At 39.4% G+C, this 20,782-nt stretch overlaps 1 protein-coding gene and 1 pseudogene across 9 annotated transcripts in view; both read right to left on the reverse strand.

Moving 5' to 3' along the window:
• NMNAT3 (nicotinamide nucleotide adenylyltransferase 3) overlaps positions 1–20,782 on the reverse strand; it is a 124,945-nt gene that overhangs the window by 40,957 nt on the left and 63,206 nt on the right. For 2 of the 9 annotated variants that reach the window (XM_032334689.1, XM_032334638.1), the window contains exon 2: positions 4,270–4,369. The exons of the other annotated variants lie outside the window; for them this stretch is intronic. Coding sequence is in view for 1 of the 2 variants with exons in the window: in XM_032334638.1 (XP_032190529.1) it covers positions 4,270–4,310 (41 nt within the window). In the remaining variant the exon portion in view is untranslated. The remainder of the gene's footprint in view (positions 1–4,269; positions 4,370–20,782) is intronic. 9 annotated transcript variants of the gene reach the window in all.
• On the reverse strand, positions 17,265–19,812 carry LOC116585259 (annotated as a pseudogene).

Genomic DNA, 20,782 nt, shown 5'->3' on the forward strand with positions numbered 1-20,782 from the left:
CCCATGGCAGGCATGTCTTGCTTGGTCCACAGAGGGTTAATTATTTTTATATTCGATGAGCCAGTATTTAATATTTTAGAGGTTTGTTTAAAAAAACTTTTAATTCTGATATAATTTCAGGCTTAAGGAGAAATAGCAAGAATATTACAAAGAATTTTCATATACACATCACCCAGATTTCCCAATGGTAATATTTACCACACGTGCTTTATCCTTCTCTCTCTCTTGCCAAATATACACACACACATTTTTTTTCTGAACCAGATGAGTAAACTGTAGATGTGATGTCCCTGTGTTCCTAAATATTTTAGTATGTTTTCTTTTAACAAAACATTCTTTTGCATTTATATGTAAATATATACACATATATTTATACATATATAAAAATATATATATATTCTTTTACATTTATACATTTAAATGCTACAATAACACGAATCACGAAGTTAACATTGATGCAGTACTGTTCTCTAACTTACAGACCTAATTCCTATTTCACCAAACTTCCACTGATGTCTTTTATAGTAATAATCAACCCACGATCAGTAGACTGCATTCAGTTGTCATCTCTTTAGCTCTTCCTGCATCTAGAATAGCCCTTCGGTCTGCTTTTCACGACACTGACATTTTATACAGGCTAATTATTTGGCAGCCTATCTCTTACCCTAGCTTTGTGTGTGTGACGTGCATGTGGGGCATGCACTCCTGGTGGGCACAACGCAGTGGCGATGGGGCGCCCTTCCCAGCACATCAGGTCAGGAAACACCTGTGTCTTTATGTTCCCTCCCATCGAGGTCAGTGTGGATCCGTTGGTTAAGGCAGTGTCTGCTGCGTTCCTCTGCGATAAAGTTAGGATTTCCTCTTTTCTGATTAGTAGGTCTATGTCAGGAGTTACTTTGTGAGTATGTAAATATCTTACGTCAACCCATTTGTTTTAGAACCTGTGAACGATTCTTACTTCAATCCATTATCACGTGGTTGCCAAATCGTGATTTTCTAGCTCTATCATTCCTTCTACATTTATTAGTCAGCATTCCGCTGTAAGAAAGAGCTATCTTGTCTCTTCCTTTATCTGTCTGTTCGTTTATCTAACTTAGTTGATTTATATCAGTTTAGATTAATGGACTGGTACTTTATTCAATGAGTGATAACCTTTTACTTATTTATTTTTATGCTCAAATTGTCCTAGATTTTATCAGTGGTAACCCCATCAAGCTGGTTCCTATATGCTTCTGCTATGTTCCCATTATGTGAGCAATTTCTTTTTTTTTTTTTGGCTCCTTAAGTTACTCAAGTTCAGCTTATACTTTCCCTGCCCCCTCCCCAGAATCAACCATTTTTTTCCAAAGAGCCCTTTGGCGGATAGGATTGTATTTAGAAACCAAGATTAGAATGGTAGGTTGTACTATTTTCTTGGGATATTATTATTTCTAGACCCTCTCAGCAGACAGGGATAAAATAAAATGTATGTGTGTCTGCATACACACTGACAGAAATGTCTGTCTGTCTGTTCAACTATCTTTTCTCTCCGTGAACTCCTCACACCGATACCTTCAATTCCCACATCCCATCCCTAGATATTTCTATGTTCCCTCTGTCACTCAGTCTTGCAACAGTGAGAAGCCTGACTTTGATCATCCACTAGATTTTATCACTTAGTCCTAGTATACAAAGGAAATGGTTTCAGAATTGACAGCCCAAGAATCTGGAAAAAGAACCCTATTTATTAGAGTTGAATATTCACTTACACTTGAATCCTTAGTTTCCCCTATTTTATAATCACAAACAATGCAGCAATCAATAATCTTTTACAGGGGCGCCTGGGTGGCTCAGTGGGTTAAGCCTCTGCCTTCAGTTCAGGTCATGATCTCAGGGTCCTGCGATCGAACTCCGCATTGGGCTCCCTGCTCACTAGGAAGCCTGCTTCCCCTTCTCTCTCTCTCTCTCTCTGATGGCTGCTCTGCCTCCTTATGATCTCTGTCTCTCTGTCAAATAAATAAATAAATAAAATCTTAAAAAAAAATCTTTTACATATGAACATTCCTATTTGCAGCTTCCCCTATGAATTCAGAAGGTATGGCTATTCCCCTCTTCGCACAGGGCACACGCGCTCCCCCGGGGCTGCTAGTCTGCTTGCTTTTCCTCCTTGCTCTTAATCTGAGGGTTTTGAAGGGATGGGGGATGGGAGGTTGGGGTACCAGGTGGTGGGTATTATAGAGGGCACGGATTGCATGGAGCACGGGGTGTGGTGCAAAAATAATGAATACTGTTATGCTGGAAATTTAAAAAAAAATGTATATAGGAAAAAATAAAATAAAAATGTACTATGTCAACAAATTAAAAATTGAAATTTAAAAGAGGAAAAAAAAAAAAAATAAACCCCACCTCGCCTGGAGCAGGCCATTCCCAAGACCGTGTCCACTAACATCTCCAGTTCTCTTCTCTCATCCTCTCCAATCCAGCTGTCAATCAATGCTACTATTGCAGTAAAAGCATTCTCACAGAAAAGTCACTCTGAACCCCACAGATGTGATTTTGCACTTTCCAACCAGTAAGACCTCTTAGTAGCATGAAGTGTGGTGACCCTTCTTCGCTCCTGTCTTCTGGGACAGAGACTGCTCTGGTTCCCTCCCACTTCTCAACCTTCTCAGACTCCCTTGCAAGCCATCATCTTCCTTGGTGGGGATGCAAAATGCTGCAGCCCCACGAGGCTTCTCTCCCTTTGTAACTCTCCCCCGCTCCTGGAACTCGGTTACTCCTATGGACATCTGCCTTGGCCAATGTCCATCTCCAGGCCTGTCTTCTCTAATCACCACCTTCCCACAGATGTTTAGCTGTCTCTCCTCCCAGCATGTCTGAAGCTGAACTTGTCCCTTGCCCACGTCTGGCCCACATCCAGGACTCTCTCCTCCTCAGGGAGTGGCACACTTTCCCCATCAGATCCAAACCATTATCAGGTCAGCTTTACCTTCTAGCTACCTTCCACATCTGTCACCTGCTCTTCAGGGCTTTCCATGTCACCCTCTTATCAAAAGAATTGTTTCAGGTGCCATTTAACTGTCTTCCCTCCATCCCCTCCTTGATGTGTGTATTAGAGGAAGGTAAGGTAGGGAAGGGAAATGCATATCGTCTCACAGCCCTTAGGATGAAAAACACATTCCTTAACAATGACCAGCAAGGCCCTCATGGTTTGCCCCTTCTTTTTCTCTCCCTTGTCTCGCCTCCCACAACACTCCCCTTTGCTTCCTGCTTCGCAGTCATCACAACCTCTTCAGTCCTTGGTAACCATGTTCTCTTCTGCCTCAGGGCCTTTGCACGTACAACTTTTCCATGCCGAGAATGCCCCGTATCCTCTGATCCCCAGCCAGCCTCACTGTTGACTTTAAAAATGCCTCATTATTCTTCTCTAGCTCAGCTCTTCCATTCCCAGAAACACTCTCCCTGGATTCTATGTTGAATTGCCTCACTGTTCACACTGAGAGCATCAGCGCTTCTCCTCACTCCTCTGAGTAATTTCATGTCTGTGGGATTTGATTAATGTCTGCCTCCCTGTTAGGGACTGAATGCTTCTAACTCCTCCCTCTCTTCAATTCCTGTGTTGAGACCAGAAATCCTGCCCCAACGGGGTATTAGGAGGCGGAGCCTTTGGGTGGTGACTGGGGTTAGATAAGGTCAGGGGAGGGTGGGGAGCTCTCATGAATGAGAAGAGTGTTCTTCTAACAGTCACAGGAGAGCCTGCTTCCTCTCTCTGCTGTCTACCCTGTACCCGTATGATGAGAGGTCAGCAGTTTGCAACCTGAAGAGGTTCTTACCAGAACCTAACCCTGCTGAAACCTTGATCTCACACTTCCAACTTTTAGAATAATAGAAATTAATGTACCTGCTTTGCTTCCAAACCACCCCAGGAACATTTACAGTGCTTTTGCTCACAGCTGTCTGATGACCAAGGCACCTCGCTCCCCCCCACCCCCACCCCAACCCCGGAGCACAGAAACCAGTCTGCTCCCATGTGGTCCCTGCATCCAGCAGTTCCCAGCACAGGGAGGGGCTTGAGAAGAAACGTGTGGAATGAAGGAGGTGGGATGGTGTGGTGGTTACAGGCCCAGACTGGAGGGCAGACTGGCTCTATCCCTTACTGGCTGTGTGACCTTGGGCAAGTGACTCAATCTCCCTGAGCCTCAGCTGCCTCATCTGTAAAACAGGGAGAGTAACAGTACCTGCCTTGTAAGGTTGTAATGAAGGTTAAAAGAGTTCATGTAATGCACTTACCACCTGGCAAGTAGTAAGGAAGACACGTTTGTTAAATACATAAAACAGGTGAACGGTTGCTAAATGAGTAAGTATTAATTAAACTGGAAGAAACTTTGATCTGAAAAAAAAAAAGATATATAAGTGACTGTTGTTGAAATATAGGCCAATGGCCAAATCATACTGCCTAGAAATAAACACTCTAAGTAACAGAAAACAGGATTTAAATTAAATTCAAACTCCATTAGTAAGTTTGTAACTATGTGTTGGGAAAACAAGAATGTACAACTGGGAATATATTCAACAACTCAAAAGAAATGCAGGCTCGAATTCTTAATATATTCAATGAATGCTGTAGGTATGTCTGATGTTGTTCACTAGTCATATGTTGGGCTGAATCATTTGTTAAAAATCAGCACACTAAGAATAAAAATCCCAAATGAACTTTTAAAAACCACCCACATCCACTACACAAACTCATCCATCAAGGCTTTGAGAACTTTCTCTGTGAGAGCTCCAAACAGCATTCAGTGCAAAGTAAGAAAGGCCTATCATCAGAGGACCACACTATAAAATACGGACATCCACCAATGGCCTCGCGCATTCACACCAGCCCTTATCTTATTCCCATTCTTTCAAGTGAAGGAGTGTTGAAAAAAAAAATAGCTGCTTCAACATTTTCTCCTTTGAGCTCCTATGACTGTCGTATTCACAATGAAAACCTGCAGAGCTAAGTTTCATCTCATGTATAATTTTTTCACTGTGTGTGTGGGGGTGTTATCACAGAACCAGAGATCATTAAAATTTTGATATACTGGCCTCTGTCAGCTTGTAGGGTCTTGTTGTTTTGGGAGAAACAGTTAGAAGGAACAAAAGGAAGGACAGTTGCAGCCTGGAGAAGGGATGCTTGTGAAAGGGGAAAGACCTCCTGCAGCAAATTAGGGAGACACTGTTCATTTCTCTGTAAAGGTACTCAACAAATGCTTTAGCTGGTTTAATTCAATTTATAAGCATGCAGGATCAAATTACAATTGTGAGATGTCTTAGGGAAAATACACTAACAGAAGGAAGACTCACTTTTCTTCCTGAAAAAACAAAATCAGCAGTGGGGCCAGATTTTCATCCAGCTTTAATTGTGAGCTGATCCTGGTTGGCAGAAAAGGTACTGCTTAAATATTTGTTCCTGGAGAGATGAAGGGGGGTTGGGTTGTGACTTGGTGCAAAGATCTGTGGGCCTTTGAGGCTGCTGCTGGTGACTGGGGTATGGGGAGGAAATGATGCCTGACCAAATGGAGAAAGGAAATCCACACCACATAGTTCTCATGGTGGCAGTAAAGTTCGCTTCTCCATAACCTGGTCCTCCCGACTCTTTCAGCCTCATCTCTCTCCCATATGCTGGAACATCATGCTCTTCCACCTCTGTTTACCCATGCTGCTTTCTCTATCCATCGTGCCCCCTAAACCGTGCCTGGCTAAATCTCTCACATTCCTCAAGCCTTGGGTGTCACCTCCTCAAGAAGCTTCCCCTACCTGTTAGGTGGGAAATGTCCCTCCTTTGTACCCAGTACTACAGTCACCTGCAACCATGCATCTCTCACTGTCCAAGGGAGGCAGATAGTCAAATCCCACAGAGGTAGAATTCCTCAGGTGACCTATGGTACTCGTGCCTTCCTGTTGGGCAGGGGATACAATTTAATCAACTGTATTCCCAGCAACAGTGCTTGGCCAGGGGAAGATGCAGTAAATAAATACCTGTAGGATGTTGAAAGGTGTCAACCCAATATCTAACATTCCAAGACACAAGCAGGGGAATCTGTTCTGGACTTCCAAAAATGACCAAGTACTTTGCATAGAAGAATGATTGAGAATAAAGGCAAGAAAGTGCATGAGTCATTCATGACCAAGGGCCTTCCAACTACTAATACCCCAAATGATGGGAATCATACGTACTATAAATATATGATATATCATGATTGATTATCCATTCATTCTGTGGTTACCATGATCTTTGGAGATCAGGAACAATCTGACACCTTGCAGGGCCATCCCAGAGCCTTCCCATGCAGCAAAATGAGCGTCTGCAACTACATTATGGGATGCATATGTCCCCCAAAAAGTTCAGGTGTGGTTAGCCATCTGTGAAGTGCACACTCTACAATGCATACCACATACTCTATCCTGATAAAGCTCACAGCAAAGACAATGTCATGAGGCCTGGGCATTTCTGATGAGTCAGGGTTGGCAGGACAAAGCACTTAGTGGCTAAGAGTCAAGCAGATGTTTATATCAAGTCCAGGGTATATATCCTGAAAAGAACATTATTCCACATAGTGTATTAAGATTTATAGGGAAATAAATTTCTTCTTCTCCCAAATAGAAATGTTCTTTGTTCCCCCCACATACTTTCTTTAGGATAAATTTTGTGAAGTGGAATTGCTAGACCAAGAGTATATACTTTCTTTCTAAGAGATAAGGACGCTTTTTATTTTAACACAACAGCCATTACTGTTGAACTAGTAATTTCTTCAATACATCTACTATTCAGTCAGTTGGTCTTCAGATTTTCCCAACTCTCACATGAATATCATTTTATAGTTGATTTGAATCAGGATTCAAATAGGGTCCATCCATGCTATTGTTTTATGTGTGTCTTAAATCTCTTGAATTATAGTTTTCAATTCTTCTTTCTTTCTATTTATTTGTTAAAGAAATAGGTTATGTCCTACAAAATTTATCACGTTTTATATATAACTGAAGTAACCTTGTGGAATTTTTTCTTTGTTTGGTAATTGAGGTATAATTAACATACAATAAACCAAACACATTTCAATGGTATAATTTAGTAAGGTTTGACATGTATGCAGCCATGAAACCAACACCACAATCAAGATAACAAACATAGCATCAGTCACCCAATGTTTCCTTGTGTCATTTTGTAATCCTTCCTTCCCACCCCATGGCAATCCCCTAACCCCAAATACTAATCTGTTTGCTGTTACCATAGATTAGCTTGTAATTTCCAGAATTTTATAAACAGAATACATAATGTATGTACTCTTTTTAGGTCTGGCTTCTTTCACTCAGCATAATTATTGTGAGATTCATCTGTGGTTTGGGTTCATTCTTTTTTGTTGTTGAGTACTATTCCACTGTGTGGATAAACCACCATCTCTTTACAAGTATATGACAAGAGAAAAAAAAATATATAAGCAAATAAAGAAAGAACCTCGTCAAAAAGAACCACAAGTGTAAAATTTATATGCTATCAGGACAAACACAAAAAACATAGAAACACTGGTGGAAGAAGATGGGAGAGTTCTTATAAATTCTCAGTGTGTGCGAGGAAGGTTGTTTTGATTCTTCCTGGATGTATCTTGATATCTTTGTTAAAGGACTCAACTTTCCTAAGATAAAGGGGATTAAAAATTGGTTTACCTATAGGGGTAGTATTGATTGGGGAAAGGGGATTACTTTGAAGTTTAACTCTATATGAATATTAGAGGATAAAAATAAAAAGGAATAAACTAGACTAAACTAAACTAAAATTTAAAAAAAGGAATTCAAAAAATAAAAATGCAAAAGAAAAACATAGGTGTATGTATCAAAAAGTTCAGGTTAGAAAGGTATTATGGAATTTGATGTACTGTACAGCTCACTGTGATGGTAAATAGGTTAAAAAAATTACCTATGTGTAAAAAAAAAAAAAAAAATGAACCGGAATAGTGGGAATGAGTGAACAATACAAGTTTTCCTATGAAGTAGTGGTTGTTCTCTTGTAGTCCTTTTTTTTTTTTCTTTTTTTTTTCTTTCTTTCTTGGTTTGTTTTCTGGGGGAGGGGCCTGCCACGTGGGTTGTCAGTCAATGTTTCCTGAGTTAAGTCCTCCCGCTCCCGCTCCCCTCAAGGGGGTGGGCTCTGAGGAAACTGGTTTTTTTCAGGCTTTTGTTCTCTGGCAGTATTTATGCTTGTTCACTTTTTTTTTTTCCTCTCACCTTGACCGCCTTTGATGGTTTTTGTAGTTTTAGAGGAAAACAAACCGCACCCTGATCTCCCTCTCAGAGAGAAGCCTCAGTCTGGGTGCAGAGCCTAAATAAGTTCTCCCTTGGCCGCTGGCAGAGCAGGTTCCAAGTTGCAGACCCTGGGGGCGCAGGATCTTTTGCTTATACCCAAAGCCAAGGTAGTGGCAGCTGTCTGGGAGCTCCCGACCGCCAGAGACGTTCCAAGCAGCAATCGCACACTGAGATTTTGCCGCTGGCCCGGGCTGGGGGTGCCCGGCTTGCGCGCACCTCTTTCAGAGGCGGCTATGGGTCGCGCGCACGTTTCAGGCACTGAGAACGGGGTGCTGGTCTGTAAGCACCAGGCTGGGCTTTGGTGCACCTCTGTCAGGGGAGAGTTTAGGGCGCGGGACTTAGGCTTTGAAACAATGGCGCGGGTCAAAGAGTGCCGGCCGGGCCTTTGTAACTCAGGGGAGCATGAGGGACGTGCGCGTGTAACTCAAGCTTTGTGGTAGGGCTCGCGCGCGTTCTGCCGACTGGCGTGGCTCCCATCCCCTCACAGGAGCTAGAGCCCACGCATTCTCGGGAGCGCTGGCGGCTTAGGGACCAAGAGCTGGTTTCTCCGCTGCACACTCTCTGCCTCAGCGCCGGGGAGGCTGTCCTGGGACCGGGGACTTAAGCCCCTGTCCCTAGCCGCCCCGATTCCCACAATCCGCCCCCCCCCCCCCCCCCCCCCCCCCGTGATCCTTTGCTCTTTTGGAGTGCTTTCAACCAGTCTCCAAGTTAATGCTGGTCCCCAGACGCAGGGCACTCTCGCTCGTATTGGGGTATTACTCTCCAACCAGTCGCCTCTGGTGGCTCCTTCCCCCTTTTGTTTATCTTCCTATATCAGTTCGCCGTTCCCACTCTGCTTTACCTGCCCACTGGCGTCTTCTGCCCCTGTAGAGATCCAGACATGTATAATTCTGATCTCAGGCTGATTTCATGGGTGATCGGAGTTCTTTGGTAGGTAATCAGCTCACTTTGGGGTACCGGCTGAAAAGGCGCCTCCTCTTACTCCCCCGCCATCTTCTCCCCCCAAACCACCATCTCTTTATTCACATATTGACAGAAGCCTGGATTGTCTGTAGTTTGGGGCTATCATAATTAAAGCTGCTCTGAACTTTTGTGCATGAGTGTATGCTTTAATTTCTTTTGGGTAAATATCTAGGAATGGAATAGCTGAATCATATGAAAGGTAAACATTTAACTTGTAAGAAATTGTCAAGCTGTTTTTCACAAGCTGTTGCAAAGTCATGTTCCTACCAGTAGTATCTGAGACTTTCAATTGCTCCATGTCTTTGACCATAGTTCTAGGTTGGTCTTTTCAAGTTCAGTCATTCTAATGTGAGTGCCATGCTCACTGTGGTCTTAATCTACACTTCTTTTATTTACCTGAGCATCTCTCCATGTGCTGATTTGCCATCCCTATATCTTCTTTGGTGAAGAGTCTGTTTGAATATTTTTCCCTCTTTTTTAAAAATTGTGTTTTTAAAATTACTGAATTAAGAGGTCTTTATATATTGTGGACACAATCCTTTTATCAGGTACAGGCTTTGCAAATCTTTTCTCCCAGTCCATGGCTTATCTTTTCATTCCTGTAGTGTTTTTTTTAAGAACAGAAGCTTTTAGTTTCAATGAAGTTTAATTTGTCCATTTTCTTTTCTATTTTGGATTATGCTTTTTGTGGTGTTTTATCTGAGAATTCTTAACCTAAGAGCACAAGACTTTCTCCTATGTTTTCTTCTAGAAATTTTATAATTTTAGGCCTTATATTAAAGTTTGATACATTTTAAGTTAGTTTTTGAGGTGTGAGCTATGGACTGAAGTGCCCCCCTCCTTTTTTTGCTTATTATGGATATCCAATTATTTCAGCACCATTTTTTGAAAAGGCTATCCTTTCTCTTCTGCATTGCTTTTAATTTCTCCTTTTTATTTTTCCTGCCTTACTGCTTTGGCTACAACCTCCAGCACAATGTTAAATAGAATTTCCATTCCTAATATGCTGCTTTGTATTTTCTTTTTTTCTTTTAATGTCAGGGATGGATGTTGACTTTTGACAATTCTCTTTACTGAGATAATTATAGTTTTTTTTCCTTTTTAGTTAATGTGATGAATTATATTAACTGATTTTTGGGTGTTAAACTAAGTGCACATCTCTGGGACAACCAAGAGATGGGGTTGGTACTGATATATTATCCTGTATATGTATTGTTAGATTTTTTGGAAATATTTTGCTTAGGGTTTTGATCTATGTTCATGAGGAATACTAGCACATAGCTTCCTTTTCATATAATGTGTTTGCTTGGTTTTGATATTGGGGTAGTGCTAGCCTCACAGATGGGAGCTGTGAAACAGTCTCTCCTCTGATTTTCTGGAAGACACTGTATACAAATGTTATTATTTTGTCCATAAATGTTTGGTACAATTCACCAATTAATTTATTAACTTATGTAGGTACGGTGGGGGGCAGTTTTTTAAAAAATGTGGTAAAATATATGTAATAAAATTTGCCATCTCAACTATTTTTAACAGTTCAGTGGTATTAAATACATTCATTATGTTGTGCAGCCATCAGCACCATCCAACTCTGTAGCTCTTTTCATCTTATAAAACTGAAACTCTGTATCCATTAAATAGTACTTCCTCCTTGTCCTGTCCTCCAGCCCCTAACAACCACCTTCTACTTTCTATCTCTATGAATCTGACTACTCTTAATTATCTCATATAAATGTAATGACACAGTAATTGTCTTTTTCTGACTGGCTTATTTCACTTAGCATGTAATGTCCTCAGGATTCATCCATGTTATAGCAAATTACAGAATTCCCTTTCTTTTGAGGGCCAGATAATAGTCCACTGTATGTCTATACCACATTTTGCTTATCTAGTCATCCATCAAGAGGCACTTGGGTTGCTTCCACAGTTCAGCTATTCTGAATCATCCTGTTATGAACAACAGTTGTACAAACGTCTCTTTGAGACCCTACTTTCAATTATTTTGGGCATATAGCCAAAAATGGAATTGTTGGATCATATGGAAATTCTAGTTTAACTCCGTGAGGAAGTGCCATACTGTTTTCCACAATGGATGTACCACTTTGCATTGCCATCAACAGTGCAACAGGGTTCCATCTCTTCACATTTGTTGTTGTTGGGGTTTTTTTTGGGGGGGGGTTGTTTCTTTGTTTTTTTGTTTGTGTTTTTTTTGGTTTGGCTTCTTATTAGGTACATAATTTGCAAATACTTTCTCCCATTTGATGGGTTGACTTTTCACTCTTGTCAATAGTGTCTTTTGATGCGCACAATTTTAAAATTTTTACAAAGCCCAACTGGTCTATTTTTTCTTTGATTATCTGTGCCTTTGTTGTCATATCCAAGAAATCACTACCAAATCCTTGCTGTGAAGCTTTTATCTTATGTTTTCTTCTAAGAGTTTTATTCTTTCTCTTGTATTTAGGTCTTTGATCCATTTTGAGTTATTTTTGTATCTGCTGTTAGGCAAGGGTCCAGCTTCATTCTTTTGCATGTGGATGTCTAGTTTTTCCAGTACCATTTGTTGAAATGATTGGCCTTTCACCATTGCATGATCTTGGCACTATTGTAAAAAGTCATCTGATCCTATTTGTGAGGGTTTGTTTCTGGACGCCTTATTTTAAACATGTCTGTCTTTATACTGGGACCACACTGTTCTGATTATTGTAGCGGTGTAGTTAAGTCTGAAATCAGCCTTCCAGTTTTGTTCTTACAGGCTATTTTGGTTATTTGGGTCTCTTGAGATTTCCTAAGACTTTTAGGATGGTTTTTTCTATTTCTTCAAAACATGCCAGTAGGATTGTGGTAGGAATTGCACTAAATTTGTAGATTTCTTTGCGTAGCATTGACTTTTTAACAGTAAGTTAAAAACTTTAACCCAAGTTTTTTTTTTTTTTTAAGATTTTATTTATTGGACAGACAGAGATCGCAAGTGGGCAGAGAGGCAGGCAGAGAGAGAGGAAGGGAAGCAGGCTCCCCGCTGAGCAGAGAGCCTGATTTGGGGCTCAATTCTAGGACCCTGAGATCGTGACCTGAGCCGAAGGCAGAGGCTTTAACCCACTGAGCCACCCAGGTGCCCCTAACCCAAGTTATTTTTAACAATAACTTTTTCTCAATCCACAAGCATGGGATGTGTTTCCATTTATTCAAATTTCTTTCAACAATTGTTTTGTAGTTTTCATTTGGTACAAGTCTTTCACCTCCTTAGTTAAGGTAATTCAAAAGTATCTTAATCTTTTTGATTCTATTATAAATGGAACTGCTTTTCTAATTTACTTTCCAGATTGTTCATTGTTACTGTAGAGATGTGACTAAATTTTGTGTGTTGAGTTTGCATCCTATGTTGCTGAATTCATTAATAGTTTTGTGCATGTCTGTGTGTAATTTTTAGGGTTTTCTACATAGGAGATCATATCATTTGCAAACAGATAATTTTACTTTCTCTTTTCAATTTGGCCTAATTGGGCTGGCTATAACTTCTAGTACCCAGCTATAAGAGATATATGTAGAAAAATGTTGCTATCGCCAATGTCAGAGAAATTACTGCCTGTGCTCTTGTCTAGGATTTTTATGGTTTCAGGTCTCACATTTAGGTCTTTAATCCAATTTGAATTTATTTTTGTGTATGGTGTAAGAAAGTGGTCTCGTTTCATTCTTTTGCATGTAGCTGTCCAGTTTTCCCAACATTTGTTGGAAAGACTTTTTCCCATTGCATATTTTTGCCTCCTCCATCAAAGATTAACTGACCATATAATTGTGAGTCTATTTCTTGGCACATATCTATACTGTTCCATTGACCTTTGTGTCTATTTTTGTGTCAGTACCATACTATTTGGATCACTATAGCTTTGTAGTATGTCTTGAAATCTGGGGTTTGAATACCTCCAGTGTTGCTCTTTTTCAAAATTGCCTTGGCTGTTCAGGATCTTTTGTAGTTTCATACAAATTTTAGGATTGTTTGTTCTAGTTCTGTGAAAAATGCTGTTGGTATTTTGATAGGGATTGCATTAAATGTGCAGATTTCTTTGAGTAATACGGACATTTTAACAATATTTGTTTTCCCAACCCTGAGCATGGAGTGTCTTTTGTGTCATCTTCAATTTCTTTTATCAATGTTTTATAGTTTTCAGAGTACAGATCTTTCACCTCCTTGGTTAAGTTTATTCCTAGATATTTTATTATATTTGGTGCAACTGTAAATAGGATTGTTTTCTTAATATCTCTTTCTACTGCTTCATTATTGGCATATAGAAATGCAACAGATTTCTATATATTGATCTTATATCCTTCAAACTTACTGAATTCATTGATCAGTTCTAGTAGTTTTTTGGAGGAGTCTTTAGGGTTTTGTATATATAGTATCATCTCATCTGTCAATAGTGAAAGTTCTACTTCTTCCTTACCAATATGGATGCATTTTATTTCTTTTTGTTGCCTTATTGCTGTGGCTAGGACTTACAGTACTATGCTGAATAAAAGTGGTGACAGTGTACACTTATTCTTGATCCTAGAGGAAAAGCTCTCAGTTTTTCACCACTGAGTATGATGTTAACTGTGGGGTTTTCACATATGGCCTTTATTATGCTGAGGTATGTTACCTCTAAATCTCCTTTGTTGAGGGCTTTTATCATGAATAGATATTGTGATTTTTTTTCTGCATCCAATGAAATATGGTTTTTATCCTTTCTCTTGTTGATGTGATGTATCACACTGGTAATTTGTGAATGCTGAACTAGTTTTGCATCCCAGGAATAAATCACACTTAAGCACAGTGAATGATTTTTAATGCATTGTTGAATTTGGCTTGCCAATATCCTGTGGAGGATTTTTCCATTTATGCTTATCAGAAATATTGACCTGTAATTTCCTTTTCTGGTAGTATCTTTATCTGGTTTTGGGATAAGGGTAATGCCAACCTCATAGAACGAATCCGGAAGCTTTCCTTCCTCTTCCATTTTTTGGAACAGTTTGAGAAGAATAGCTATTAACTCTTCTTTAAATGTTTGGTGGAATTCACCTGTGAAGCCATCTGGTCCTGGACTTTGTTGGAGTTTTTTGATTACTGATTCAATTTCTTTGCTAGTAATTGGTCTGTGCAAATTTTCTATTTCTTCCTGATTCAGTTTTGGGAGGTTATGTATCTAGAAATTTATTCATTTCTTCCAGGTTGTCCAATTTGTTGGCATGTAATTTTTCATAATATTCTCTTACAAGAGACAAGCACCTTTGTTATCTGTGGTATTGTTATTTCTCCTCTTTCATTTCTAATTTTGTTGGAGTCCCCCACCCCCGTTTTTTTTGAGTCTGGTTAGAGGTTTATCTTGGTTTCCTCAATCTGTTCTATTGTATTGTTTTTAAGTTTTTGTTTTACTTTATTCTAATCTATATTATTTCCTTTCTTCTACTGATTTTGGGTGCTTTTATTTTTCTTTTTCTAGATGCTGTAGGTATAAGGTTAGGTTGTTTGATATTTTTCTTGCTTCTTGTTTGATACATTTCTTACTTCTTGAGGTAGGCCTGTATTGCTCTAATCTTCTCTTTCAGACAGCTTTTGCTGCATTCCAAGATTTTGGACCACTGTGCTTTCATTTTTTCTTTTCTTTTCTTTTTTTAAGATTTTATTTATTTATTTGAGAGAGACAGAGACAGTGCGTGTGCGCACAAGCAGGGAGAGCGGCAGGCAGAGAGAGAAGCAGGCTCTCTGCCAATCAGGGGTACTGATGTGGGGATCAATCCCAGGACCCTGGGATCATGACCCAAGCCAAAGGCACATGCTTAACTGACCGAGCCACCCAGGTGCCCTTGTGTTTTCATTTTCATTTGTCTTCATGTATTTATTGATTTCCTCTTTGATTTCTTGGTTGACCCATTGATTGTTTAGTAGCAGGTTATTCAACCCCTATGTATTTGTGGTCTCTCCAGATTCTTCCTTACGGTTGATTTCTGGTTTCACAGAGTTCTATTCAGAAAAGATGCATGATATGCTTTCTTTGTGAATTTGTTGAGACTTGTTTTGTGGCCTAATATGTGATCTACTCTAGAGAACATTCCACGTGCACTTGAAAACAATGTGTATTCAGTCCACTGTTTTAGGATGTTATTTTCAAATATAACTGTTAGATCCATCTGGTCCAATGTGTCATTCACAGATGCTGTCTCATCGTTGATTTTCTGTTTGAATGATCTATGCATTGATGTAAGTGGGGTGTTCAAGTCCCCTACTATTATTGTGTTACTATCAGTTTCTTCCTTCAAGTTTGTTAATAGCTGCTTTATATATTTGGGTACATAAATATTTTCAATTGTTACATTTTGCTATTGGACTGTTGTCTTTATTATTATATAGAGTCCTTCTTTTTCTCTTGTAACTCTTTTTGTTTTAAAGTCTGTTTTGTCTGATATTGGTATACCACCTCTGCTATCTTTTGGTTATTATTTGCATGGAGTATCTTTTCCCAATCTTTCATTTTCAATCTGTTTCTCCCTATGGATCTAAAGTGTCTCTTGTACATAACATATAGTTGGATCGTGTGGTTTTTTTTCCCAACTGCCAATCCCTGTTTGACTGGAGAGTTTAACCCATTTACAGTTAAGGTAATTCCTGACAAGGAGGAATTTCTATGGTAGTGTTACTTGTTTTCTAAACGCCTTATAGCTCCCCCTTCCCTTATTTCTTTCTTTATTGTCTTCTTTTGTGTTTAGCTGCTCTTTCTGTAGTAGAAATTCCTTCTCATTTGAAGGAAATTGAAAGGAAGGAAATTGAAGGAAGTTGAAATTCCTTCTCATTTCCTTTTGTGTATATTCTATAGCTATTTTCTTTGTGGTTACCATGGAGATTACATTTAACACCCAAAGTTAAGACATTTTAATTTGAACTTACACCAGTGTACCTTCAATGGCATACAAAATCTCTGTTCCTTTAAACCTCTGTCCCCACCCATTTGTTGATGCCATAAAATAACATCTTCATAAATTGTGCGGTCAAAAACATAAACTTATAATTCTTTTTTTTTTTTTTTAATTTTATGAGCAAGAGGAGGGGCGGAGGGAGAAAGACACTCCCTGCCCAGCAGGGAACCCAACTGAAGGCCCGATCCCAGGACCCTTGGATCATGACATAAGCCAAAAACAGATGCTTAAGTGACTGAGCCACCCAAGCACTCCTTCTTATAATTCTTTTAAATCCATTAGTCTCTTAAATTATGTAGAAAATGAGACTTGGAATTACAAACCAGTTACAATAATACTAGCTTATATTAGACAATTTTTTTTCAAACTTACAATCTCTTAAGATGTGTAGGAACCAAAAAGTACAACTACAAACCACTGTTACAATAATACTAAATTTTATGATTTCCCATGTATTTAGCTCTACTGAGATCTTCCTTTCTCCATACAGATTCACGTTACTGTCTAGTTTCCTTTTTTTTAAATTTATTTTTTATTTTCAGCATAACAGTATTCATTATTTTTGCACCACACCCAATGCTCCATGCAATCTGTGCCCTCTATAATACCCACCACCTGGTACCCTGACCTCCCACCCCCCGCCCCTTCAAAACCCTCAGATTGTTTTTCAGAGTCCATAGTCTCTCATGGTTCACCTCCCCTTCCAATTTCCCCCAACTCCCTTCTCCTCTCTAACTCCCCATGTCCTCCATGCTATTTGTTATGCTCCACAAATAAGTGAATCCATATGATAATTGACTCTCTCTGCTTGACTTATTTTACTCAGCATAATCTCTTCCAGTCCCGTCCATGTTGCTACAAAAGTTGGGTATTCGTCCTTTCTGATGGAGGCATAATACTCCATAGTGTATATGGACCACACCTTCCTTATAAAAACAGAACTCCCCTATGACCCTGCCATTGCACTACTGGGTATTTACCCAAAAAATACAGATGTAGTGAAAAGAAGGGCCATCTGTACCCCAATGTTTATAGCAGCAATGGCCACGGTCACCAAACTGTGGAAAGAACCAAGATGCCCTTCAACGGACGAATGGATAAGGAAGATGTGGTCCTTTTATTTTACCTTACAAAACTCCCTGATCATTTCTTGCAAGGTAGGTCTAGTGGTAACAAACTCCCTCACAGCTTTTGTTTATCTGGGTATGTCTTAATTTCTCCCTCACTTTTTTTCTGGACTATAACAAAAATTTAATGATTTATAAATCATTTGGGAAAGAGCAAACTGCTCTACAGTGTGCTGACAAAGTTTATCACAATGTATCAAAAATGAAAAGCTTCACTTATTTGTTCGAGTTTGTTAGGACCATGTGCCTAGGTTAAATTAAGTTAATCTCTCTCTCTCTCTCTCTCTTTTTTTACAACAACCTCTCATAAATGTCTTTTACAAATAGTAATGCACACATATGGGGTGTGTGATACAAAATTAAGAAGTTGGTTGTGTTTTCCACACAAATACTAGTTGTAAAGTATCAATGTTTCAAGTAAGAGTTCCTAGGGAACCAAATTTTTAAAAATTATGTTAAGTTAAGCAGAGAAATTATTCAGTATTTTATTAACCACTCATCTCCACATTCACATTCTATGTAATTTCTCACGGTCAACAAAACTGATTCAAATAACTTGAGATCTCCCACCATTTAAAGTGGAAAAGCTCCACAATAATTTGAAATCATGGAGTTATCCTAATTTCACCACTGGTTGCCTTTACCAGAAGTCCTTTTATCTCTTCCTTTGACACATAACTATTAGCTCTTAATCTCACGGTGCTCTGGAATCAAAAATACATTCCTCCTCACAAACAAAATGAATCAATTTCATGTCCCCCCCAGATACAACCTGATTGAGCCTTGCTGTGAATTTGTGTTAGATAATTAATTCTTCTGGAGGAACCACTTTCATGGGAATTCCTAATTCAGCCTTTAAATATCTTTGTGCTGCTCTTCTTACTCCAGTTGGCATCATTTTCTTCTAGCTTTCCTATATTACTTAATGGAGGACTACAACAAGTAGTGGTAAAACAACCTGGAAAGGTAATTTTAGCATGTGAGCATCTGATCTCTGTTGTAGCATGAACTCATTTTCAGTGTTGTATAATAAAATCCTAAAAGCTCAGTGCAATAATCCTTTCATTCAGGTGACAATTCTTTTTGGTTTCGGCCCAACTGTATTGTAATATTCATCAGCAAGGATACACATCTCTGCTAGGAGCTGAACCTGTTCCTTATAGAGGTTGTCAGTGTCTATCTCAGTTATCATTATGACCCATCTGATCTGTCCCACAATACCTAGCCCTCCCCTCTGATTTTTGACAGGCAGTTTTGCCAGATACAGAATTCTTGGTTGATGGACTTTTTCTTTTACTACTCTGACTATATCAGTCCACTGCCTTCTAGCCTCCACAATTTCTGATGAGAAATCTCCTGAAAACCTTATTGAGGATCCCTTGTACGTGATGATTCACTCATTGCTCTCAAGATTGTCTCTCAGTATGCATCTCTTTGATTTCTTCTTTCTTGGCATTCACTGAGCTTCTTGGAGGTTTATATTTACATCTTTCATCAAATTTTTAAAGTTTTCAGCCATTATTTCTTTAATTTCTTCATTATTTCTTCTTGAATTTCTTCAACTCCTTTATTCCTCTTCTCCTTCTTGATTCCCACAATGCCTATGTTGATGTACTGGATGGTGTCCCATGGGTTTCTTATGCTCTGTTCAGTTTTCTTCAATCTTGTTTCTATCCTTTCCTCAGACTTGACAATTTCCATTATCCTATCTTTAAGTTGGCTAATTCTTTGTTCTGACTGCTCAAATCTGCCTTTGAATCTTTCTAGTGAATTTTTAAATTTCAGTTATTGTCATATTTAGTTCCAGTTTATCTTTTTGGTCCCTTTTAGGTTTTCTATCTTTTTGTCAGTATTTCCATTTTGTTCACACATGGTTTCTTGACTCTCTCTACATTCTTTCAGTTCTCTGAGCATCTTTAATGCCACTGCTTTAAAGTCTTTGTCTAGTGTATCCACCCTCAGATCTCTGACAGACAATTTCTGTTGATTTATCTTTTTCCTTTGAGGAGGTCATACTTTGTTTCTTTGTATGTCTTGTGACTGTTTTGTAGAAAACTGGACATTTGAATCTAATTGTGGCAACTATGGAAATCAGATTCTCCTCCTTCTCCAGGGTTTTGATTTGTTGTTGTTGTTACTTCTTATTGTATTGTTTTTTAATTGTTTTAAGCTGCTCTGTGATGAGGATCAGCCTGAGGTGTAAACTTATTCTGAGTGTCATCTCTCAGTCTTTCCCTGGGTATGTATGTTTTTTTTTGTTTTGTTTTTTTTTTTTTCTGAACATGCAGTTGTCAGTGTCTGGCTGCCAAAGGGGGGGAAATAAGGGGAAAGGAAGAAGGCACTGGCCCCTTAAATCCCCTGGAAATCTCTTCAACCAGAGGGGGAGAGGTTTGCAACAATTACTGGGGGCTGGGAGAAGTGCAACAAGAGATCAGAGCAGATTCCTGATATTTGGCTCCCAAAGGGTGTGTGCAGGCTGCTTCAGGAATATGTGCACAGCTGCCTGCTATGTGGAGGTTGGAGGATGGGTAACTGTTACTGTGCTGAGCATTGAAGTTACCTACAACTTACCTGTCCAAGTCCTCCCCTAAAAGTTTAAGCCTTCAATAGACTCCAGAGTTCCAAAATAGTTACATCAGATACATTCTGCTAGTGCAATTGCTATTTAAGTGGGGAGACAAATTGTTGGTGTTTCCTAGTCTGCCATCCTCCTAGAATCCTCTGTGGGATGGTTTTTAAACTACAAATGAAATTTCTTTAATTGAGCTATTCAGGTTACTTTTTCTTCTTCTTAGTACTGCCAGATCAGCCCTCACTTCTGCCCTTAGAGTTTCTATGTTGCCACTAATGGCCTTCTCCAACCTAGACATTGCATGGATAACTGTTACCCTAAATTCCCTTTACAGCATACTGTTTATGTTCATATCCAATAGTTCTGTGGCAGATGGCACAGTCTCTGGATTTTTCCTCTGTTGGGTGTTCCTCCTCCTAGTCATATTGGTGAGAGAAGGTTGAAGGGATGTATAGTTGAATATATCAACCACGATCTAAGCAAGGTGCACCCTCCTTTACACTCTTTTCTTAGGGAGGTTGCTTCAAGTTGTGCTCTGGCAAATTCATAAGGTAAACCAAGAAGTAATAAGCAAACAATGGATCCAACCTGAGACACCGGTGGGGAAATCTAGAGTGGAAGGTGTTAGGTCCAGGGGGTGCTCTTCTTACTCCAATTTTGCACCAAAGCTCAGAGTCCAGATGTAAAGACTCAAAGCCCCATGTTCAGGTGCCAAATAATGAAGTTTTAGAATATAAGTGAGGTTCAGTGGGGGTGGGGTCTGGAGCCAATGACCAAGAAGGAATTAATGAGCTGTCTTTGGTGCAAAATGGTGGTGGTTTATTAAAGCATGGGGACAGGACCTGCGGGCAGAAAGAGC

Source organism: Mustela erminea, chromosome 1 (genome assembly GCF_009829155.1).
Source record: "Mustela erminea isolate mMusErm1 chromosome 1, mMusErm1.Pri, whole genome shotgun sequence".
In the NCBI taxonomy this organism is placed as follows: Eukaryota; Metazoa; Chordata; class Mammalia; order Carnivora; family Mustelidae; genus Mustela; species Mustela erminea.